The 25,357-nt window shown below is 44.1% G+C and overlaps 1 protein-coding gene across 1 annotated transcript; it reads left to right on the top strand.

The window, feature by feature from the left end:
• Window positions 1-4,768: 4,768 nt before the first annotated feature.
• Window positions 4,769-13,619, top strand: EIF4G2 (eukaryotic translation initiation factor 4 gamma 2; the record flags this gene model as incomplete). Its single annotated transcript, XM_084239369.1, has 22 exons — window positions 4,769-4,817; window positions 5,258-5,384; window positions 5,616-5,681; window positions 6,594-6,734; window positions 7,249-7,351; window positions 7,843-7,974; window positions 8,061-8,127; window positions 8,208-8,359; window positions 8,718-8,828; window positions 9,007-9,090; window positions 9,180-9,278; window positions 9,506-9,647; window positions 9,731-9,891; window positions 10,237-10,350; window positions 10,938-11,063; window positions 11,200-11,304; window positions 11,395-11,610; window positions 11,698-11,956; window positions 12,226-12,430; window positions 12,541-12,752; window positions 12,837-12,958; window positions 13,554-13,619. 22 exons carry the CDS (start codon window positions 4,769-4,771, stop codon window positions 13,617-13,619), a joined length of 2,859 nt encoding a protein of 952 aa, XP_084095495.1.
• Window positions 13,620-25,357: the final 11,738 nt, after the last annotated feature.

Genomic DNA, 25,357 nt, shown 5'->3' with positions numbered 1-25,357 from the left:
TTCTTCAGCTTTAAATTTTCTAAAATGTTCTGGTCTGCTGTAGTGGTTCTCAAACTTCAACAGTAATTGGAATCACTTGGAGAGCTTTAAAAACTATTGATACCTGATCCCACCCCAAGAGGTTTCTATTTAGCTGGTCTCCGGTGCAATCTGGACATTGGGCATTTTAAAAAGTCCCCACATAGTTCTTTGCAGCCCAGGTTGAGATCAACTGATGTAGAAATAGTGAAACACCAAGGTTTTTTACCATGGTACTGATGCACTGGGTGGAAAAAGTGTTTTAAGGAAGGCTAGTATGATTATACATAGAAGGGAAAGACTATAGGAGACCAACTGGAGTTTTTCCATAATTCAGAAGAAGTTTTAGGGAAAAAGATATATATAGGAAGTTGATGATTTAGATATAAGTAACATTAGGACTCAGTAGTGATTGAATATTAACCTAATCAAATGGAATGAGAAAATGTAGAGTCAGGTTTCTAGTATAAAATAGTGGAATACTTAGCAAAACTAGTTGTGAAACAGTTAGTTGATATTATTGATAATATGATAATAGATAATTACTATGTCAGGACTATATTATTTGCTTTACATACATATATAATTTGATCTTTACAACAACTCTATAAATACTGTTATTTTACAGATTCAGAAAATAAGAAGAGAGAGTACTTAAGTAACTTGTCCAAAGTTACACAGTAAGCAAGAGAGAAGATATTTAAACTAACTAGTTTGAATCCTTTTCCTTATAATAGGGGACAATCAATTATAATACATACTGAATCTGAGTTTGTTGAATTTGAACAAATAACTCAAAAAAGCAAAGTGGTTACTGAGGTCAGAGAGGAACATAAATGAGTGAATCAAGTCAGATTTCACTGTTGTGAAATGAAAACATCTAGATAGAATAGTGGCTACACAACTAGGTTTCTTTGTTGCAATTTCAGGCCCAATATCACCACATTTTAAGATTGTTCATGAAAAAAATGGCAATCTGGATTTGTATGTAAAATCTAGAATTTCAAAGTCAGCTAATCCAAATGTTTAAAATTACTTTGTGGCACAAATTAAATACATATACGGCTACAAGTTTGCATCTTTGATCAATAGGCTTATGTAAATTTGGAGCTAGAGATCTGGGCTGGAGATGTATTACTAAAGAATCCTTAACCACAGAGAGACTACTTAAGCACAGGAGTTATTTGTATTACATAATAACCAATATTTAACATAACTAGTTAAAATAATGCAAAAATGTATGAGTTAACTAGTCAGGATGCTTAAGAAATTCTCATAGAAAATTAACATAAAATGGAAGTGTTAAAACTAGCAGATTGAAGTGGATGTATTTAAAATTCAGTATTCTATAAACTAAAAGCTAAATTCCAGACAATGACTTGAATTTTCATACGTTCATGATATGGCTGAAACATTTCAAAATTGTGGATGTCTATCTCTTCCACCAATTGAAAGACAATTGAGAGGCCTCCCTGGTGGCCTGGGGGTTCGGGTTTGGTCTCAGCGCTGTCACCTCTATGGCCTGAGTTCTATCCCAGGCCAGGGACCTGGCCCACTTATGGTGTGGCAGACCTGCCTATCTTCCTGGCTGCTCCCCTTAAAGTGTATTTCAGTAAATCTGCCTTTCCTGCTCCCCACTCTGTCTCTAGTGAATCCTCTCACCCCTGCCCCTTACCTCTGGCCTACACCCCAACTCTTCTACTAATAAATAAGTAAATATTTTTTTTAAAAGGCAGTTGAAAGATTTTCACTTTTTCTACCTTGGGTTACTCTCCCAGACCAGTTTTTTCACACATACTCATAACCGCAAAATGAAAGAATAAGCAAATAAAAAATAAATAAAAATAAAAGATTAAGCAAAATTTTTTTTATATTTAATTATTGTTCCAAATTCCTCAAGTAAAGGATGATCCAGGGTTTAGGTCTCAATGAATACTCTCTTCGAAGTCTAGACTACTATGGTATTTTTGATCTATTCTTTCAGAGATTAATTATCAGTCATGAAGAACCTAACCCAGTTATGTAAAAATAAAGATTACATATGTGAAAGCATTTTTGCAAACCGTGAAGTCCTACAGAAATTATAAAGAAATTACTGTGGTGTTATTTGAAGATTGTGGATCCTAAAATTACAAAGTGAAACCTTTAATATTTGAAACACAACTTGTACCTTTCCCAACAATAGTTTCCTTTTTAAAAAAAAACATGTAACTAACTCCAGGAGGAAGAATAAGCTTTTCCAGTTAGCAAAATGCATGTGAAAGTGACTTAATAGCAGTAATTGTAGTAATAAAGGGAAAGGGGTAGGATGATCCGTTTACAGTATGGTAAACATCTAAAGCTGGAGTTGTGTTAGAAATCGTCAGAGCCACACCACAACCTTCTATTACCAGATTTAAATGTCCTAGGAAAATCTCTGCAACTTTTGAAAATTGTATTAAGGACTAGATGCTTTCAACACCAAGAGCTGTTTTGACATGTCAAATATGTTTGGCTCTTTGAAAATTCTGCCCTTTATTGGACACTTTGAAAGTCAGGCAAGACACACACACACACCCTTCTTGCTTTAGATTACACGTTTTATCAAGAACTATGTTTGAAAATGGAGAAGGGGAAATTTGATTGTATATGGAAACAAGGATTCCTGTTTGAATAGCTAAGAAGTTGCAAACTTAACATTTTGTTTTACGGTATCCCTCCTATAAAAATACTACTTATTAAATATAAAGTTTAACTTGCTCGCTTCGAAAAGCCCAATCCTATTTGTTATGGTAGACCTTACATAAAATGGAAATACGCAGCTGACAGTTTTCAACGTGCTTATGTGAAACAAAATACACCAAAAACCAGAAACTAGCAACAAAATGCTCCAAACCTCAGCACTCCACAGACACTTCTTCCCAAGAAGTGTGGGACCTTCTGGGTATTTCTTCTTGGCCGCTGACCGAATATACCATTGGGGAAAGCTGCTTCTTGTGCGAGGTATGAAGACAAGAAACCCCTTACTTTTAACCTTTTTCATTCACATTACAGGAGGTGGGGTACATGAGTTCTTCAAGCATTTGGGTGCACCGTCTTGTCTCCTGAACCCTACCTATACTTTCTAGCCCTCCCCACCCCACCTCGGCTTAAGCCGAGCACCTGGAGACCCGCAGCGACTTCCAGCGCTGTGCCCTGGGGTGCCAGGCCTCAATCCCACAGGCCGGTCCCAGAGAAACCGGCCTGCGAGGGGCAACCATGGCTCTTTGGGGGCGCCCGGAAAGTCAGTGCTCTGACACGCGATGAAAGGAATCGGGTAGAGTAGGAGAAGAGCGACTTTTCTTCCCACATTCCCGGTGAGAAAAGGAGAAAGCGGGTAAAGAGGATTGTATAACTAGAGCATGGAGTACAGGCTCGGGGAACAAAGAGACTGGAGGAAGATAAGACAGTCACACCAACGCAGACTCAGAAGGGCGCTCCGGCTTTACGCAAGCAGCCCCCATCTCTACGGCGCTCCGCTCCCCTTACGCCACTGGCTTGGCCTCAGAGCTTTCGCGAATACGGCTTGGCGCACTGCGGCGGGGCTGTGCCGCAACCGAGCTTGGCCTTGGCTCCTCCCCGCCGCCCTGCGCGGATTGGTGGCGGGCAGAAGCCAGGCTGCTGATTGGGTGGCGAGGGAGCCATTCGGGGCGGCTCTGGTGGGTTCGGCTGCCCCAGAGTGATAAGTTCAGCTTCAGACACGCCTCAGCGCCAGCAGCGAGCCGGAGCTCTATGGAGGTGGCGGCGGGTACCGGGTGGTGGCTGCAGCAGCGACTCCTCTGAACTGAGAGTTTCCAGCCTTTCCCGACTCCTTCCTCCCCTTTCCCTCCCCCTTTTTTTTGTTTTCCGTTCCCCTTCCCCCCCTTCCCCGTCCCCGACGACCGGATCCTGAGGAGGCAGCTGCGGTGGCAGCTGCTGAGTTCTCGGTGAAGGTGAGTGGAGACGCCGCCGCCGCCGCCGAGTTCAGCGCTCCAAAATGGCCGCCGAGCTCGGCCGCTTCTTCTCGAGCGGCACAAAATGGCGGCCGCAGGCGGAGCCGGGCGGGGCGACCCTTTTTAGCGTCTCCTCCACGATTCGGGCACCTGGAAATTCTTCGCCTTTGTTCTCCCTTCCCGTTACTGACGGAGTAGGAGGCAGCCGCCCGTTCTGGGGGCCCCCGCCGTCCTCGTGGCGGCCGGGGACCGTCTCCTGCGAGGCCGGGCGGGCCGAGGTGCCGGTGTGCTCCGGCGGGGCGAGAGCGCGGCGGCACCGCGCGCGCCACGCGGGGAGGAACGCGGGGCGGCCCGGCCGTTGGCGCGGGACCAGCTGAGGCGCAGGAGTCCCGGAGCCCGGCCCCCCGGTGGGGAGGTGCGTGGGGCCCGGGGGTCGCAGGGGGCCGCAGGACCTCCGCATGGGCCCCGCCTGGGACGGGGGAGGACAGAGAAAATAAGGATTTGTGCCCCGTTTGTCTGTCGGCGGGAGCGGAGCGGCGGCTGTCAGCCCCGCGGGATTTATAGGCCGGGAGGGGCCCGCTTGGAGGCGGCGGGTGGGACGGAGGCCGCCTTCCTGCCTGGAGAACAAAGAGCCGGCGCTGGGCCGGCGGGGGCGGCCTCCGCTCCTCCCAGCCGGGGCCAGCCGCACGGCTTCGCGGGGAGGCTGTCGGAAGCACTTCCCTGACTCCAGCCTGGTGGGAGGAATCCACTGCTCTTTTGTTCCCAGGAAGGGAAAAAATGGGGCGGAGGTTCCTGCTGCCATGTTGGGGCCCTCGTCTTCCGCCTGCTTAGTGTCAGCACTGCACACCCGTGTCCCTTTCTGGACGCCCTCTGGGTGGAGGAATGGAAAGGACTGGGAAGAAAACTGCTAAGCAGCCTTTACTTATCTCATAGTCATCTCTGTTAAGCCCGTCATTTAGGCAGTGAAAATTAACATTTTCACGTTGGTAGTTGGGCTTTCTGTTGATCTCAGTGCTCACTTTTAAAGGAGGTAGAATGTGACTTGAGACGTTCATGTATTTCTAGGAAGTCTGTTTTGCATCCTGAGCACAAGGGAATTTCCAGGTGGCTCAGCATAAAACACTACTGTCTATTTGTGTTTTGAGTACTTGCTATTTTAGTCTGAGGAGATCTGCAATGCAGTGAAAGTTGAATCAACCGCAGTGCCAGGATCTGAAATAAATTAATATTGAAGGACGGTTCATCTGTATCATAGCAGCAGCTAATTGCAGTATTCTTTCTCATTCTAGGTTTTTCATTTCACCCATCCCCTTCCCTTCCCACCCCATCCATTAATATTATTCTTTTGAAGATTCTTCGTTGTCAAGCCGCCAAAGTGGAGAGTGCGATTGCAGAAGGGGGTGCTTCTCGTTTCAGGTATGCGTATATTTACTTTTGCAATTGTTGTGAAGATATCAATCACAAAACCCAAAGAATCGCTGTTGCAGGTTTAATTTAAAGGCCTGTTAATTGCCATTTTTGTAAAGGGTAAATGATCAATTATTTGACCATCCATTAAGCCTAAGTTGTGATACAATTTCTAAAATACAAGTTAAAAAGACCCTTTTGAGTGAACCATAATTGAGGTTTGGTTTTTCTTTAAAATAGTGCTTCTTCGGGCGGAGGAGGAAGTAGGGGTGCACCTCAGCACTATCCCAAGACTGCTGGCAACAGGTATGATAAGCCCATAAAATGTATTTTACTAAAAGTAACAGGTTTAGGGGCCCCCCCTGGTGGCACAAGGGCTTAAGCACAGCACTATGAAGTAATCTGCAGACTCTGGAGCACCAGTTTGTCCCCCAGCCGGCCAAGGAGCAACCCACATGGCGCAGCAGACCTCTCCTGTCTCGCCTACTGTTCCCCTCGGCATTGTATTTCAGTCTTCTGCCTGTTCTGTTTCCCGCTCTCTCTCTCTGGTGAATCCTCTCACACACACACCACCACCCCCCACCCCCCCCACCCCCCCCGCATCTCTGGCCTGTACCCCAGCTCTTATATGCATACATAAATCTCTTTTTAAAAAGTAACAGGTTTAGGTTAATAGTCTCACTCATAAGTCTAGTTATGACAATAGATACCAGGAATCCAGATCTTACTGGGCAAGGTTTCTTACTATGTGTTCTAAATTAAGAATATTAGCTCTTGACTGTTCTTTAGCCCATGTCATCTGATCAGTTGAGGTTCTTAAACTGCTATTTTACTTACTCTTTGGATATTTCTATTGATGGTATTTCTGAAATCAGCACTTACCCTTGGTAGTAATTAGTGAAGCGGTGTACATACAGTATGATCATACGAAGTTAGGAAATACTGTTTCAAGGTGTGGCTCCTACACACCTCCAGCAGCATTAATCACCTGGGAGCTTATTAAAAATGTAAATTATTAGGCCCTGTCCCAGAGACAAACGGGAGGGGGGATTTCCAAGTGATTTTGATTACATTTAATTTTGAGAACCACTTTGTGAGGGAAGTTGAGAGAACCTGAGTATTTTTTTCTGATTCAGAAGGATTTCTGATCTGTGAGATACTGGATGCTACATTTTGAATTACCTCAATCTTTATTACAAATCTCTTTGTTTTTACTAGCGAGTTCCTGGGGAAAACCCCAGGGCAAAACGCTCAGAAATGGATTCCTGCACGAAGCACTAGACGAGATGACAACTCCGCAGCAAACAACTCCGCAAACGAAAAAGAACGACATGATGCAATCTTCAGGAAAGTAAGAGGGTAAGTTGTCTTTTTTTTTTTAGCCCTTTCCCTAAAGGGGGAACTCCTGTGTGAAGTGTATTACATAGATGGCAGTGTTTGTGTCCCACACATAAAATATTTTAATGTATGCCAATGCTGACTGTACTGTCTTAAAATGGACAGCAATACATTAGTATTTGGGGGATTGCTTTCAGGTTTTGGGTTAAAATTCCACTGACATTACCTATGCCTAGTGTTATAACGTAGTGAAGCACAGACTACTCCTGGAGCTAGCCTTGATAATAAAGAAGGGTCTTGCTCTCAGAGTTTGAGGATGTAAGAAAGATTTATCACAGAGCTTACAGACCCCCCAATCAGTACAAACTGTAATTGTAACTTAACAGTGAGATTTATTTTAATATGTCTTTGGTTAGGTGGGTAAGAGAGGCAGCTGTGTGTCTTAAAGGGAAATTGTAGAAGAAAAATTCTTGAGACTTTTTTTTAATTCTTTGTGTTGGTTGACACTTAAAATGTGATTCCTTTCCCTCCCCAGCATACTAAATAAGCTTACTCCTGAAAAGTTTGACAAGCTATGCCTTGAGCTCCTCAATGTGGGTGTAGAGTCTAAACTCATCCTTAAAGGGGTCATACTGCTGGTAAGTTAAATGTTGATTAAAGGAAGAGGAAAATACTTAACAATTCAGTTTATTACTGCTAAGAACTGAGGTGTGTTGATGTATTTTTGAATACTTACTGATGATCATAAAACAAACAGAACCACTAACTTCTGTAATGGCATCAGATTGAGGTGAACTTTTTATTTTACTGTTAACATCAAAACTGCTGGTTTTGAATGCACAAATGGAAATATATTTAATGTAGATTTTGATTTAATAAGTTAATATAATGTATGCAGATTTAAGAAGTTATTGGTAGCGGTGAATTTTAAGTTCATACTTTGCTTGGAGAGTTAAATGAGCTATCAGTAGGCTCTTAAGTTTTTGTTTTTCTTGTGTGTATGTTAGTAGATGATGAGTCAGTAACAACTTGGATATGAGATTTAAGATTCTTTAGACCATAAGGAAAAGTATTGGTATAAATGAAAGGTACTTTCAGAAAGTGAGAAACACTGATATTTTCTCAATAGATTGTGGACAAAGCCCTAGAAGAGCCAAAGTATAGCTCACTGTATGCTCAGCTATGTCTGCGATTGGCAGAAGATGCACCAAACTTTGATGGCCCAGCAGCAGAGGGTCAACCAGGACAGAAGCAAAGCACAGTAAGTGGTAGTGTTTGCTTCCTTATTTTAAAGTTGATTAAAAGATTGCATAGCAAAGCCTGCATACTCTTTCTTATTTTCAATAGACATTCAGACGCCTCCTAATTTCCAAATTACAAGATGAATTTGAAAACCGAACCAGAAATGTTGATGGTGAGAAACATATTTAATACTAGATAGTAATGTGTATTTTCGACTTAATTCTGAGTCTTCATTTTATATTTTTTTTTCAGTCTATGATAAGCGTGAAAATCCCCTCCTCCCAGAGGAGGAGGAACAGAGAGCCATTGCTAAGATCAAGATGTTGGGGAACATCAAATTCATTGGAGAACTTGGAAAGCTTGATCTTATTCATGAATCTATCCTTCATAAGTGCATCAAAACAGTAAGTATGACTGGGAATTTAGGCTTAATCACTGGTTACATCGGAAGTAAGTTAAAGTTGATTTGTGCCATTTGAGGATATTGGTGGGCTAATTAAATATTTTGGATGGCCAGCAGAGGTGGTGGTTAAATTCTGTCGAAGTGTGTTGAAAATTTTAACACACTGATTTTGTTAAAAACTGTTAAATTGGAAGCAGGGTTTGTTTTTTGTTTTGTTTTGTTTTGTTTTGTTTTGGCAGACCAAATCGAAAGTGTAACATCCGATAGATAGTACAGGGAACTATGTTGGTTACAGGGGAAAGATGCATGTGAACCAAGGTGACTAAGATTGCTTCAGCGTGTGACATTTCTTTTGCTAGCTTTTGGAAAAGAAGAAGAGAGTCCAACTCAAAGATATGGGAGAGGATTTGGAGTGCCTCTGTCAGATAATGAGGACAGTGGGACCTAGATTAGACCATGAACGAGCCAAGGTATGAATGATGCTGACAGAACGGTATGATTAATTTTACTCACATTGAATGATTTATTTCTGTGTATTATAGAGTATTATTACTTCAGTCGTTAACCTTGGTTATAATCTTAGACATTCTAGACGCCTTTAAATAGTACACATTTACCGTAACACTTTATTCTATGTATTTCTCTTAGTCCTTAATGGATCAGTACTTTGCCCGAATGTGCTCCTTGATGTTAAGTAAGGAATTGCCGGCGAGGATTCGTTTCCTGCTGCAGGTAAAACACTTTAAATATTGGTGAGATGGCCTTTTTCTTTTAAGGAAAGAATATTAAATAAAACTAACTGAAACTTTTTTAAATTAAAGGATACCGTAGAGTTGCGAGAACACCACTGGGTTCCTCGCAAGGCTTTTCTTGACAATGGACCAAAGACGATCAATCAAATCCGTCAAGATGCAGTAAAAGTAAGAATATTTTTTATAAGTGGCCTTTAAGTTGATAGTGGCAGAAAATCCCTCTTATTTGACAACATTTCATTTTAACTGGTGGACCTTATTAAATGTTTTTACGTGTCTTATATACCATTTTATAAAGAAAATTATAAATAACTAAGTATATTTTCTGGCTTTCACTAGTTTTACATAAAAATACAGCATTCAGGAGCAAGTGTTTATTTACTTTGTTTCTAAAGGACCTAGGAGTGTTTATTCCTCCTCCTATGGCTCAAGGGATGAGAAGTGACTTTTTTCTGGAGGGACCGTTCATGCCACCCAGGATGAAAATGGATAGGGACCCACTTGGAGGACTTGCTGATATGTTTGGACAAATGCCAGGTGATTTTGAAACAGTGATTTAAAGGAACAGGTCTTGAATATTTTGATACAAAGTTTTAAATAAGAGTTGTATGTATTTTAAGGTAGCGGAATTGGTACTGGTCCAGGAGTTATCCAGGATAGATTTTCACCTACCATGGGGCGTCATCGTTCAAATCAGCTCTTCAATGGCCATGGGGGTCACATCATGCCTCCCACACAATCGCAGTTTGGAGAGCTGGGAGGCAAGTTTATGAAAAGCCAGGTAAGGAAACAGTATGAATGCTTAAGCAGCAAGTATTAACTTCTGCAATGTACATTATTAAGTTCTGTTTTTTAAAAAAGAAGGTATTTTAGGTCATGTATTTTCCTGAAGTAAATTTACATCTGACAGTTACATTAAGCTGGGTAAAATGCTTATCCTTAAAATTAGTAAAATCACATCTTTGACAGTCAGGCTAGAGTTTTATTCTTTCCTATTTCATCTTTTACTTTCTCTGGGCAAATTCGGTTAAGCTTTCCTGTGGCTTGGCTCATCCCTTTGGTACTTGATTACCATAATTTGTGGACCCCTTTTTATCTAGACTTTCTTTCTCCCTCTCTGAAATAGGGGCTAAGCCAGCTCTACCATAACCAGAGTCAGGGACTCTTATCCCAGCTGCAAGGACAGTCGAAGGATATGCCACCTCGGTTTTCTAAGAAAGGACAGCTTAATGCAGATGAGGTACATTTGCCTATGTTCCTTATATACATAGTTTGTCAATTCAGAAATCTGTTGCCCGATGATTATAAAAAGACGCGTTATTAAGAGGACTTAATGCTGGAGTTCTTTATCTTTTTTCTCTCTTTTCTGTACTTCTGTTTCTTTCTTTGGAGTCCAGCGTCCTATGAGCGAAGATTATGAGATATGAGGGCAAGCCTCTTTAAGTCTTCAGTTAGAGCAAGGAGAATGGTTGTCAAGATTTTGATTGTGTCTTCCCTGTAAATAGAATGAGCAATTTTCTAAACTCTTAAGTTTTTAGGTTTTTGCGTATATTGTAGTGATACCAACTATAGGAGAATTCTGGTACACATAAATGATTTATAATTGTATCTGTGTGTGTATCAAAGCTTTCATTTCCTTGCCAGAAGTTAAACCTGTTACTAGTACAGGATAACCTTTTCTAGTTACAGAGAAACTTGTATTTCTACCCTAGATTTGATCATGTTTCCATATACTGAATCAAAGGATGCTAGAATGTTGCATTTAATGTTAGCCGACTGCATGCTGTTAACTTTTCAATATCTGTTTTGATTTGTTTTCAATTCTAGATTAGCCTGAGGCCTGCTCAGTCGTTCCTAATGAATAAAAATCAAGTGCCAAAGCTTCAGCCCCAGATAACTATGATTCCTCCTAGTGCACAACCACCACGCACTCAAACACCACCTCTGGGACAGGTACAGATAGTGTGACCTTGTTTTTGCTGTTTCAGTACTTTCCTATAACTGCCTAAAGAGTGTGGTTTTCCTATAACCTCACAAGCTCCTTTTAAAAATTCATTAAACATTTATACCTGGTATGTTCTATTTATAGACACCTCAGCTTGGTCTCAAAACTAATCCACCACTTATCCAGGAAAAGCCTGCCAAGACCAGTAAAAAGCCACCACCATCAAAGGAAGAATTGCTTAAATTAACTGTAAGTTTCAAATAATCTGTCTAATTGTTGTGGTGTGTATATGTACATATATAAAAAGATCAGAAAATACTAAAGATAATCTCTTTTCAGGAAACTGTTGTGACTGAGTATCTGAATAGTGGAAATGCAAATGAAGCTGTCAATGGTGTAAGAGAAATGAGGGCTCCTAAACACTTTCTTCCTGAGATGTTAAGCAAAGTAATCATCTTGTCACTGGATAGAAGTGATGAAGATAAAGAAAAAGCAAGTTCTTTGATCAGTTTACTCAAACAGGAAGGGATAGCCACAAGTGACAACTTCATGCAGGTAGAACACATTTCTGAGTCTGTGAGAACTCTCTGTTCCAATTTGAAGACTAATAAGTTGACTATGTCTTTATATGTTCTTCCTAAGGCTTTCCTGAATGTATTGGATCAGTGCCCCAAACTGGAGGTTGACATCCCCTTGGTGAAATCGTATTTAGCACAGTTTGCAGCTCGTGCCATCATTTCAGAGCTGGTGAGCATTTCGGAACTAGCTCAACCGCTGGAAAGTGGCACCCATTTTCCTCTCTTCTTACTTTGTCTTCAGCAATTAGCTAAATTACAAGATCGAGAATGGTTAACAGAACTCTTTCAACAAAGCAAGGTCAACATGCAGAAAATGCTCCCAGGTAAGAGAATTCTGGGGATCCATTTGTTTAATACTAAATTTAGAGATTCTTGGTACCTTATAGACAGCGTAACTACCACAGATGGTCTTAGAAAAAGGCTATTGCAATTTAAGTACTTCCATTTGATCCATTGGTGAGGGGGTTCTCTGCTGGGTCAGTTCTTTTGTTCCTTTTACATGAATCTTGCTCATTTGGGTAATTGTTTTATAAAGGTTGGTTCTCTGTACAGGCCAACTGAACTGAATACATGAATGATTTTGTCTCCTCAGAAATTGATCAGAATAAGGACCGGATGTTGGAGATTTTAGAAGGAAAGGGACTGAGTTTCTTATTCCCACTTCTCAAGTTAGAGAAGGAACTCTTGAAGCAAATAAAGTTGGATCCATCTCCTCAAACTATATATAAGTGGATTAAAGATAACATCTCTCCCAAACTTCATGTAGACAAAGGATTTGTGAACATCTTAATGACTAGGTAAGATTTTTAAGAGTTGTGGGTTTTATATATAGTCTGCAGATAAGTATAAATTGTTTTTTGTGCAAAAGATTCACTTATGGGCTCTAATAAGCTCTCAATTTCTTCAGCTTCTTACAGTATATCTCTAGTGAAGTAAACCCACCCAGTGATGAAACAGATTCTTCCTCTGCTCCTTCCAAAGAACAATTAGAGCAGGAAAAACAATTGCTTCTTTCTTTCAAGCCAGTAATGCAGAAATTCCTTCACGATCATGTTGATCTACAGGTCAGTGCCCTGTATGCTCTCCAGGTGCACTGCTACAACAGCAACTTCCCGAAAGGTAAGAGGAGCAGGATCAGAAGAATGGTGACTGTGAGGAAATTCTTAACAGCCTACTAAGTGGAATTACATTTTATTCTTTTAGGCATGTTACTCCGCTTTTTTGTTCACTTCTATGACATGGAGATTATTGAAGAAGAAGCTTTCTTAGCTTGGAAAGAAGATATAACCCAAGAATTTCCAGGGAAAGGCAAGGCTTTGTTCCAGGTAATTGTTTAGCTAAGAGAAATTGGGGGTTTTGGGTTTAACTTTGGTGAGTCTTAAAACTGAATACATGCAAAATCAAAGGGTGAAATTTAACATTTCTTAAAAGCAAAGCTACTTTCAAAAACTGGTTTTAAAGAATATCAGTTAAGGATTGCTTCTGGTTTTTATTCACACCTTGATACTGAGCTAGTGGAATTAGAGGTAGGCAAAGAACTTACTAACATATCAGGGACTTCTAAAGACAGTGAATATTAACCACTTACAAAGTAAGTTAAAGGGTAGATTCTAGGCCTGATGCCAGAAATTCTGATATATTAGGTTTAGTATCCAGCCAATTCTCAGCTTTCCAGGGGACCAGGCTTTGAGAAACACTGTATATATATAATCTTACTTTTGCTCCTGAGGGTCACGCTAGCTTTATGAGGATCTTCAATAACTGAAAGGTAATAGACAAAAGAGTATATATGCAGTATGTTCTGAAGACAGCAGTTACAAGTTTTTTCCTTGGGTGTGCTGCTAGTCTGATCCTAAAGCAAAACTTGAATTTTATGGTTTCTTCTGTAAGAACTACTTAATCGTGAATTTCAATTTATAGGTGAATCAGTGGCTAACCTGGCTAGAAACTGCTGAAGAAGAAGAATCGGAGGAAGAAGCTGACTAAAGAACCAGCCAAAGCCTTAAATTGTGCAAAACATACTGTTGCTATGACGTGACTGCGTTTGACCTGACCACTGCGAAAACTCATTCCGCTGTAATGTTCTCACAATATCTAAAGCAGAAGCACGTCAGTTAGATTTCCTTCTGCATAAGGTTTTTTTGTAGTGTAATGTCTTAATCATAGTCTACCATCAGATATTTTAGGAGTATCTTTAATGTTTAGATAGTATATTAGCAGCATGCAATAATTACATCCTAAGTTCTCAAGCAGAAGCAGTCTATTGCAAGGACCTTCTTTGCTGCCAGTTACCATAGGCTGTTTTAAGTTAGAAAACTGAATAGCAACACTGAATACTGTAGAAATGCACTTTGCTCAGTAATACTTGAGTTGTTGCAATATTTGATTATCCATTTGGTTGTTACAGAAAAATTCTTAACTGTAATTGATGGTTGTTGCCGTAATAGTATATTGCCTGTATTTCTACCTCTAGTAATGGGCTTTATGTGCTAGATTTTAATATCCTTGAGCCTGGGCAAGTGCACAAGTCTTTTTAAAAGAAACATGGTTTACTTGCACAAAACTGATCAGTTTTGAGAGATGTTAATGCCCTTGATGTGGTTTCGTGGGTGTGAAACAAATGGTGAGAATTTGAATTGGTCCCTCTTATTATAGTATTGAAATTAAGTCTACTTAATTTATCAAGTCATGTTCATGCCCTGATTTTATATACTTGTATCTATCAATAAACATTGTGATACTTGATGTGGTTGTGTGTGACCTAAGTAGCACCCACAAATTAGGAAGAATTGTTGATGTAGTCTAGGTTGAAAATTTGGGAACTTGGGGCCTTACTGGTGGCATAGGGATTACAATCTATGCCTATCAAGCTTGGGTACTATACATTTTTTATTTGCATAGAAGAACTAGGGTGTAGACCAGGGGTGTGTAGAGGGTAAGAGGATTCACCAGAGACGGCAGGGAGTAGAAAAGACAGATTGAAATACACCGGAAAGGGGGGGGGGGCAGTGGCGCAGCTGCTGAGCGCTGGGTTGCGAAGCCTGCAAGCCTCTGCAGCGCCAGTTCGATTCCCGGCTGAGGCATAGAAGAACTAGGGTGTAGACCAGAGGTGTGGAGGTTGAGAGGATTCACCAGAGACGGCAGGGAGTAGAAAAGGCAGATTGAAACACACTGAGGGGGGGGCCCCCCCCGGGTGGTGCAGCCGCTGAGCGCTGGGTTGCGAAGCCTGCTAAGCCTCTGCAGCGCCAGCTCGATTCCCGACTGAGGGTGAGAGGATTCACAGCAGACAGACTGAAGCACGCTGAGAGCGCTGGGTTGCGAAGCTGCCCGCAGCATCAGCTCAATTCCCAGCCAAGGCGAGAGGATTCACAAGCCTCTGCAGCGCCAGTTCGATTCCCTTTTGGGAAGCTGCCCGCAGCCTCCGCAGCACCAGCTCAATTCCTGGCTGAGGGTGAGAGGATTCACAGAACAGATTGAAATACACTGAGGGTGGGCCCACACCCCCCACCCCACCCCGGTGGCGCCAGCAACTGAGGGCTGGGTTGCGAAGCTGCTCCCAGCCTCTGCAGCACCAGCTCGATTCCTGGCCCTCAGGCGAGGGTCCCACATGGCACGCAGACCCCCCACCCCGCCTCCTCAGCAGTGTACCCCGTCAGTCTGCCTGCTCTGCTCTCCCCTCTGGCTCTGGTAAATTCTCTCACTGCTCTTCTGACTGTACCCAGTGGGCTTGTATAAATAAATCTTGAAAAAAAAAAAATACCCTGAGGGGAGTAGGGGGCGAGACGAGAGGCCTGCTGTGCCATATGTGGTTACCTCCCTGGCAGGGGGAACAAACACCCCTAGGCCACCACGGAAACCCACATTCTTAATTTATACATACAAGAACTGGAGTATAGGCCAGAGGTGCGGGGGTGAGTAGAACAGGCATATTTTATCTACAAATACGCTGCTAAGGGGAGCAGAGGGCAACACAGGTCTACTGTGCCATGTGGGTCAGTTCCCTGGCTGGCTGGGTCTGATATCTTGATAGTGCTGTGCCTAACCCCTGTGCCACCAGGGAGGCCCCTCCTTTAATTCCCTTAAGACTGAAAATTTAAGCGGGTTACTCTTTCTTAGGTTAGGGAAACAATTGATATATAATTTGACTAGAGCCATGCTGAGATCATAAATTTCATGAACAGAGGGAAGTGCCAATGCTTAGCAACAAATTTAATAACTTTTGTTTTCTTCAACACTGAACACTTGAACTCTTGAAAAGGGCCGCTTTCCTTGTGGGCAGAACAATCAGCCTGATGCCTCTGCCCGGCAAGTTTCTGCTCCCATAGTTGCCCAGTAAAATGGCTGCTTAGTCCAACTGAAGTTGTAAGATGTCTTTTTCACAAACCATTAAATAAGCATTTGCTCCTCCCCCAACTCCTTGCTGTACTAGCCTTAGGGATACAGAATCTTGGACTTTGGCTTAATGCCCAGTCTGTGAGCACCGAAATGCACCATGTGTTTAGGTTGGGGAGGAGCCTTAGCTGGGTTCATGCTGCTGGACCTGATGTAACTTTGGATTTAATCCCCCAAGAAGAGAGATGGCCAGGAGGCGTGTGAGTCACGCTAGTACTTCCTGTGTGCTAATGCAGCACTCCACTGGAAACACCACATTTCTCGTTTTTTTGCTATCCTTTTGAGTCCAGTGAAAAAGCTAAGCAGAGATTTGGGTGTCTGACTAGATAAAACTTAAGGAAGCTGACTGCAAGGCTAAAGAAATACAGGAGCTATAAATTGCATTATTCAGGGAGGTGTGTCTTGGCTTCAGATAGCAAAGTTATCCCAGTTCCTCTAGGAAACTGGACACAAATCTTAAGGCTAGACCTAATGGGAAGTGGTTTGTCTTTAGTTGCAGAAGTTCCTCCACTTACTTGGTTTGCACCTACTTTGGGTGCTTTAAGAACTCATTTCTAAAAAATTCATGTACCTGGCATGAATAACCAGTTTTCAGTATCAACAGATATGCAGTGACTTATTTTAAAAATAAGATTCCATATCTTACTGCTCCAATTTTTTGCTTTTCTTTATATATAATGCAGCAAGACTCAGCTGCCTACCATATTTAACTTGGCCATCCCTTTTCCCCCATTCACAAACAGGCTGCTAGCCAGTGCACTCCCACACCAGCACTCCTGGAGCCTGTCGTCATCACACAGGCCGCATTTCACATCTCCAGGACACCTCGCTCAGTTCCCTTTCTACCTCACTGACTACTCAGTCTCCACTGGCAAATACTTGATCTCACAGCAAAACACTTTCAGTTGCTTGACTCAAACCCTAAGTCCAATTTATAAAATCCTGTTGGCTCTGCCTTCAAGCACACCGCGACAGTGTGTCATGTCCACTGCTACTACTGTCATTTAGATAGAGTGGCCTTTAACAGGTTCAATGTTTAATAATGTTCATTCTGCTTAGCCCTTGCTCCCCGTTCAGCAGCTGGAGACAGCAGCGCCAGGGAGAGGAATCCTTCATAGAAAAAAGAAATCACCCTGGTAACAAATGTCACCAGATAGCCTTCCATCTGTTAAGTTTTCAAGTCAAAATATAAATTGAGTCTGTAGCTTTACATGCAGTCTAGTGCCTGTTGCCCTGCTCTGATTTCTCTCCGGCCCTTACTCGCGCACTCGCCCGCTCGCCGGGCCTGGGACGCGCCGCAACACCGGGGACGGTAGGTTCCGCCTAGAGCTCTACTTTGTCTTGGCTCGAATGTCATTTGTATTGTAAAGTCCTCACCGGACACTTTTAAAATACAACCCTAAGTACACCCTGTCCCACTTCCTGCTTTAGCTGTGTCCATGTCTCACAGCTGTCCATTTGAGTTCCTCCAGAACATGAAGAGCCTGAAATTTTTCGCTTGTTCACTGCTGGATCCCCAGCACCCAGAACAGTGCTTAGCACACAGTAAGCACTCAAGACGTGATGAACCAAATCACACGGCCAATAAAAGCCTCTATGGCTCTGCACACATGGAAGGAAGCAGAAAGAACTCAAGTTCTGTTATCGATGGATCTAGGGTCGGTAACCCCCGCTACTTAAGTAACAGTATGATCTTAGGTGAGCTACTTCCGTTCTCTGAATTTTGGTTTCTTTTGAAAATGGGGCCAATGCTTAAGGACTGCCATAAAATTTGAATAAAGTAGTATGTGAAAGTCACCAGCAGAGAACCTCACACATAGGAGACCTTCCATGTGTGTGAAGGAGCGTTTCACCTCAGCTTTTCTAAGACTCCTCCCCGTAACAACTTCCAACCTGAGCTTTCAATCACCAGCTAAACCTCGTGGGCAACTTTCAGTCTCAGGAGACCCATCAGAAACAAGCAACAGCTGACTCCCCTCTTGCCTACTTTATTTCCCTCTCCGGCAGAGCGAGCCCCGAGGCTCTTTTTAAGGCTCTCGTCGCCTGTTGATGAACGTGATTAGTCTGCTTTCCTCCCTCAACGCCATCACTTCTCTGCCGATGACGAGTCCAAATCTCTTTCCAGAACATGATCCTTGTGCACCCCATCAGCCTATGAACACTTTTTCTGAACGTGCCACAAGCATTTCAAACTCAACATGTCCAACACCAACCTCTCCCGAGCCAACATTTCCTCCTTTCCTGCTCTGAATGATAACCCCAAAATCATAAGTTAAGTCACCCTTGGTGACTTTAGATCCCGCTCAACCAGTCACAGTCTATTTAGTGTACTATTGAGGCCTCTTCCCCAGTATCTCTCCATTGTATCCCTAGTTCAAGCACCATCATCTCATACCTGAGTTACTGCAGTGGACTTCGAAATGGGCTCCCTGCCCCAAATTTTGCTCTCCTAGTCCATTCTCTACACAACAATCGAGTAGTCTGTCTGAAAACCCTGATGCTTCCTCTGCCCTCCAGTGAGTCCTAAGTTTCCTCAGAATAAAGTTCAGCCTCTTTAAGAATCGTGCCCCCAAGTCCTCTGCTGTTTGCCTCTTTTTACATTATTTTCCAACTTCCTTATTTCTGGGCCTCTGCAAAGCTATTTGCTCTGCTTGGCACATTGCTCTCATTATGAGCAACTCTTCACCCCCCTCAGCTACTTTATTCTTACACATCCTTCAGGGGTCAGAATAAATATACCGCATTTGGAAAGTTTCCCTTTCTCTGCCAAGACTTAGGAGTTCATACCTATCGGGGGTTTTTGGTTACAAAGGAGGGAAATTTGCCCTGGACAAATTAGGTAGAAAGGAATTTATTGCAACTCCTCTTAAAGATCTGCAGGATGTCCAGACAGTCAGATTTAGAAACAAAAAATAGGGACTGGGCTGCACTCACATCATGGTGGAGTAGAGACACTGGGATCACCTCCCCTAGAAGCAACTATTAAAAAATATATTTGCTCAAAGGAAGATTCAGAAGTTCCCCAACAGAGTCCCAGGACTTTCCTATGGAGGATTTGCACTAAGGTTGGTGGCTTGCTACAGGGAAGAAGGAGGTGACGTGAAGTGTGGCCGGGAAAGAAGACACCTCGGCCTGCAAACAGGTCAGGGGGTCAGTCACCCACACGCTGGAGCACCGGGAGTTTCTCTGGAGGGACATTTCAGAAAGGGGATGCAATTGTGGTGAGTGAGGGTCCCTCCTGGGACACCGGGAGTTCCATGATGGGCACAGGTGAGGGAAGCTCTTCCCCCAACCCTCTTTCAGAAAAGAGAGAAGAGTCTTTGGGTGGAGCCAGGCCACATCTGACTGCAGGCCTAAGGGCAGAGAAGGAATGGTGAGAGAGAATCTGCCACTCTCTCGGAAAGGATCAAGCAGGCACACAGCACTTGCAGTCCAGGTCCCCCAGGGTGGCGGTAGTGGCAGTGGCTGCAGAAGCGGCCATGGATGACGCTGTAGCTGGGCGATGGGACACACACTCTGCTGAGGCACCCTCTGCCTCTCAGGCCCAAGATTTGAGTCCTGTGGACCAGACCCAGCCCCCCTCAACAGAAGATTCAAGATTCATGGCAGAAGGAGCAGTAGGGAGGTGGGGGAGGAAGTTGGGACAACCAAAGCATCTAAGAGAGCTTGCGGTGGAGAGAGAGGGGAGGAGGCAGAGGTGATCAACCTAAATCCACAACAAAACTGAGCATGTAAGCCCCAGACTCCCCTCCTGCCTGGACCTCACACCAGGGTAAACTAGGAAGAGAAACAAAAATAAACCCCTAATTCCCCAATCACAAAAAAGCAAATAAGGCAACACACATGACAGGAGGCAGGGAACATCTGAACACAAGAGTAAAAAGCAACAAGAGAACAAATGCTCTGGAGGCACATACAGAAAGCAGAGAGAGGATCCATCAGACAAAATGCTAATAAATGAGCTACTAGAAGATCAGCCAAAGGCAGACAGGTCAGTGCAAGGGTTAAAGACAGAGCTATCTAGCTATCGCCAGCCACTGCAGCAGAGTTCAATCCCCAGACAGCCAGGGAGAAACCCACATGGCACAGGAGACCTCTCCTGCCTCACCTGCTGCTCCCCTCAGCAGTGTATTTCATTACATCTGCCTATTCTGCTCCCCACTCTCTCTGGTGAATGTTCCCACTCCCCCACCCCTGCACCTCTGGCTTACACCCCAGTTCTTATATGCATAAACAAATATATTTAAAAAAAAACTTTGACTGACAACCTGATGAGTATTGTTGCAAAAATCCTAGCAAGCCCAATACAGCAACATATTAAGAGAATCATCTACCGTGATCAAGGATACAAGCCTGTATCTACAATCAATCAATCTCATTCACCAGATCAACAAAAAGGAAGATAAAAATCACACGATCATTTCAATAGGTTCTAAAAATGCATTTGATAGGATTCAATAAACTCTCTCAATAATATGGGAATAAATGGAACTCATCAAAACATTATAAAAGCCATATATGACATTTAACAATCCATACATAGCCAATGTCAGTCAATGGTGAAAAGTAGGAAGCATTTTCACTAAGATCAGAAACAAGACAAGGGGGCCTCCCCGGTGGCGCAGCGGTTGAGCTCTGGGTTGCGAAGCTTGCGGTGCCGGTTCGATCCCCGGCTGCTCCCCGGCCACCAGAGGAGGGTCCCACATGGCGCGCAGACCTCTCCTGCCGCCCGCTGCTCCCCTCAGCAGTGTCCTTCGGTCCTTCTGCCTGCTCTGCTCCCCGCTCTGGCTCTGGTGAATTCTCTCACCCTCCCGCGCTTCTGACTGTACCCAGTGCTTCTATAAACAAAACAAACAAACAAACAAACAAATAAAAAAAAAAAAAGAAACAAGACAAGGATGTCCAGTGTTACCATTATTGTTCACCATAGTACTGGAAGTCCTAGTTGGAACAATTAGGCAAGAAAAAGACATAAAAGTTGGTTAGACAGAACCACAGAAATAGGCTGGCTAGGAAAGTACCATAAACACCATCCCAACCCTCATCAGACACCAGAGCTTCCCCTGCCAGGGTCTGAATGAATTTCCAGTGATACTGGGTCCCGGATCACAGCCCCAGGCTCATGAGTGCGACTGAGTGTGCATCATGTGTCCACACTTGCTTTAGGAGACCAAGAATCTGGCCTTTGGGATCCCTGTTGCATTAAGTCGGCTCTGACTCTCACCCAGACTTACAGTTGCAGGAGAAAAAAAAGAGAACTGGGGAGGATCTCCCTGGTGGCGCAGGGGGTTGGGATGAAACCTATGAGGCTGTCTGCAGCCGCAGCAGCACAGGTTCAATTCCCCGCCTGGGAGCTACCCACATGGCGCAGCAGACCTCTCCTGACTCGCCCGCTGCTCCCCTCAGCAGTGCGTTTCAGTGAATCTGCCTGTTCTGTTCCCCGCTCTGTCTCTGGTGAATCCTCTCACCCTCACACCTCTGGCTTGCACTCCAGTTCTTGCATGTATAAATGGATAAATCTTAAAAAAAAAAAAAAGGGAACTGGGGAGACTACCATAAAGAAAAAGAATTGTCCACTATGAGGCCACTGTTGCATTCCTTCATCTCAACACTTACTATGCTGCATTATGACAACTTGCTTCCCGCCACTGTATTGAGAGAAGAGCTCAAGGTGGGTGAGGAGTGTGATTCTTATTCATTGCTCTAGAACAGTGAACAGTGCTGGGCTCTGAAAGATCAGGAAATAGGTACTGAATGCAAAAAGGAATCCAGGTTTCGTGCAACCTAATTTCATATAATGGGGAGGGGGGCTCGAAAGGAAGACCAAAAGGAATCCTGTGTAAGATGATAACCTTAAGACTTCAGCATCACATGGGCCTTCCTGGTGGCAGCGTCGGTTTCCTTCCTGGTGGCAGCGTCGGTTTGATTCCTGGCCGGCCAGGGAGATTCCCACATGGTAAGGCAGACCTCTCCTGTCTCGCCCGCTGCTCCCCTCAGCAGTGTGTTTCAGTAGATCTACTTGTTCTGCTCCCACTCTGTCTCTGGTGAATTCTCTCACCCCCCCCCCATACCTCTGGCCTGTACCCCAGTTCTTGTATGCATAAATAAATATTAAAAAAATAAAAATAAATCACATATTTTATGAAACACTGATTAACCACTAGTATATTTCTCCATTCACATTTCCAAATTCATCACAAAATCTTTGGCCAGGTTTTGGTCTTGAGCTACGGTCTGAATCATCCAATGAGGTTTTCAAGAGAACACAACCTTCCCTTTCATCGTATTGTTTGCAGCCTAGGCAGATATGACAGTTGGGATTCTAACCACAATCACTGCTTTCTCTCTGGAAACACTGAGCAGTGACTATTAAGTCACCAGTGTGATGTGGACACTGCATGGCCTCACTGCACTGTGGCATCAGTAATGCACCCACCAGTCATTCCTGCAGTTCTTACACTACCCCCCTTCTGCTCCCCCCCCACTCCAATGAGTGTATCACGGGAGCTGCAGAAGACAGTTCACCCCCAACAACCCCATTCTATGCAGCCTGAACAGGTTCTCTCTCTTTTCGTCATCCTCACTCCCACATGCCCACCCCATCATCTACCCCAGACCTTCACTCCTGAACTTCCCATGCATCTGCTTATCTGTCCTCATCTCTCCCACCTTTCCCCTCGAACCCGTCCTTCACACTTTCCATGGTGTCTGTCACCAGCAAATGTCCCTGTGCGCGCAATCTCTCCTCTGAACATCCCTGTCACCTTCTTGCTCTAAGGGGAACCTGGCTGTCTCCTGAAGCCGTCACTTCCCTGGCCTTTCTCTCGTGGCAACAGCCTTAGTGCCGGCTGGTGCTCACCCTGCTTCCCACCAGCACTTTCCAAACACCACTTCTCCTTCCTTGACCCAGACCCTTGGAAGTTCTGGTAGTGAGACTTTAATCCTCCTTCATGTGCTAACTTTCCTGTGCTTCAAAATAACTAGTTCACGTCTTCTCTTCTTTCCCTGAGATTCCCTCCCTCTACACCCCAGCTGGAGCTGATGAAATTTCCTTGCCATGTCTTTCAACCTTTTTTTTTTTTTTTTAAAAAGATTTATTTATTTATGCTTACAAGAACTGGGGCACAGGCCAGAGGTGTGTGTGGGGGGGGAAGGGGTGCGGGTGAGAGGATTCACCAGAGACAGAGTGGGGAGCAGAACAGGCAGATGGATGGAAATACACTGCTGAGAGGAGCAGCGGGTGAGACAGGACAGGTCTGCTACGCCATGTGGGTTTCTCCCTGGCCGGGGATCGAACTCATGCTGCAGAGGTTGCAAACAGCTTCATAGGTTGCGTTTTAACCCCTTGCGCCACCAGGGAGGGCCCATGTCTTTCAACCTTGTAAAGAAAACAACAAACTAAAACCGTGGGTGTTCCTCCAGGCAGGGCACATGTAATGACACACAACCTCAATACTTAAGTATAGTCTTTAGACTAGTGTCACCTGGGAGCTTATTAGAAATGCAAAATATCTGGTCTCATTCTAGATCTACTAGATCAGAATCTCTAGATGATTCATTAGCCCATTAAAGTTTTTGTTTGTTTTAATTTAGCCCATTAAAGTTTGATGAGCCCTGATAGACGACCTAATGCAGGTCCCCTTGCTGGCCACCAAGGATTGTACTGCATCCCCAGCCACAGTGGCTCTGGGCCTCAGCTTCTAGCTCATGGAGAAGCAAGCCTGCCCACATCATCTTACCAAACTACTGACTTGCCAATAATTGCCCTGATATGTGACTTCCATCTCACTATGGATGAAGATTCCCAGCTCTTTCCAAAGCTCAAACCCTCTTCTCATTTTTGGATCTCATTTCCTGGGGTCAAGTAGCTATAAGGCATTTGCCGCCCCCCTAAAGCCCCCTCAAGGGAAAAAGGGGCTATTGGGCACAGCGCAACTGTCATTGTGAATATACTGCCAGCTCATGTGACCACTGAGAGCTTCAAAGCTGCCTTGAGTAGGGGTTTTGGACAAGATCAGTTTGCAGGATGAGTCCCTGGGTCATCCCAGATGATCTGGAGGGTAGAAACCTGAGTTCTGTGATTTCCGCGAACCATGAAAAAGGACGAGCCTGATACTGAAGTCAGAGAGTTCAAACTAGACTGACCAAAGGCTGCAAGGTTTTAACATCCATTAAAACAAGCCCAGAATTGGGCCTCCCCGGTGGCGCAGCGGTTGAGCGCTGGGTTGTGAAGCTGCCCACGGCCTCTGCAGCACCAGTTCGATCCCTGGCTGCTCCCCGACCACCGGAGGAGGGTCCCGCATGGCGCGCAGACCTCTTCCTGCCGCCCGCTGCTCCCCTCAGCAGTGTACTTCGGTCCTTCTGCCTGCTCTGCTCCCCGCTCTCGCTCTGGTGAATTCTCTCACCCTCCCGCGCTTCTGACTGTACCCAGTGCTTGTATAAATAAATAATAATTAAAAAAAAAAAAACAAGCCCAGAATTTGTCCCTCTCATAATTGTTAGTGGACAAGGAATATGGTGGCACTTCCTTCTCTTACCTCCTAGGCCCAAGAATGCGCCTTCCTTCTGCCTCAGCTGGAAGCGGCAGGCTGGAGATCACCAGGGAGCGAGTCTGCACACAGGCAGCAACACACATTGCAGGCCGGGACAACCTGGCAGCAGGGCTGAAACAGGAAATGAAGTCTCCACTTCTTTCCAGTTGAGGAAATTGGAGCACCAGTTCCCACTGGAGAAATCAAAGCAGTATTGTTTCAAAGAACAAAACAGTCCAGGGGAGAACAAAGGTTTTGGCAGTGATCCCTCTTGGGAGAAGATGCTATCATAGACTCTCCACCCGCCTTGGATAGACCCAGTCTGTCTGGGACTAAAGACCAGCATACAGGTTGCTTATTAGATTCATGCTCAAGAGTCGTGGTCTTCCAGGAGTCTGACCAATACTTAGTGTCTTCATAATGGTTAAAATAAAAAAAAAAAATCTGGTGAACACTAAAAAGTTTCTAAGAGCAACCTCAGTATTTACAGCCAGAGAGAATGGCGGCACATCCCCTGAAGGGCACATGGATTCACATCAAATGACTGTCATTAATAGTCCAAGTGTAAGCATGACTCCAACAAAATGAATTTGCTAAACACTCACTGTAGGTGGGGCTCCCTGGTGGCGCAAAAGGTTAAGCACAGCACTGTGAAGCTATCTGCAGCCTCTGAGGCACAAGTTCGTTCCCCAAGCCAGGCCAGGAGCTACCTACCTGGCAGACCTCTCCTGTCTTGCTCACTGCTCCCCTCAGCAGTATATTTCAGTAGATCGATGTGTTCTGTTCCCCCACTGTCTCTAG

Source organism: Talpa europaea, assembly GCF_964194135.1.
Source record: "Talpa europaea genome assembly, chromosome: 1".
In the NCBI taxonomy this organism is placed as follows: domain Eukaryota; kingdom Metazoa; phylum Chordata; class Mammalia; order Eulipotyphla; family Talpidae; genus Talpa; species Talpa europaea.
Note: the sequence above shows the minus strand (reverse complement) of the source record. Positions and strands in the feature narration are given on the sequence as shown.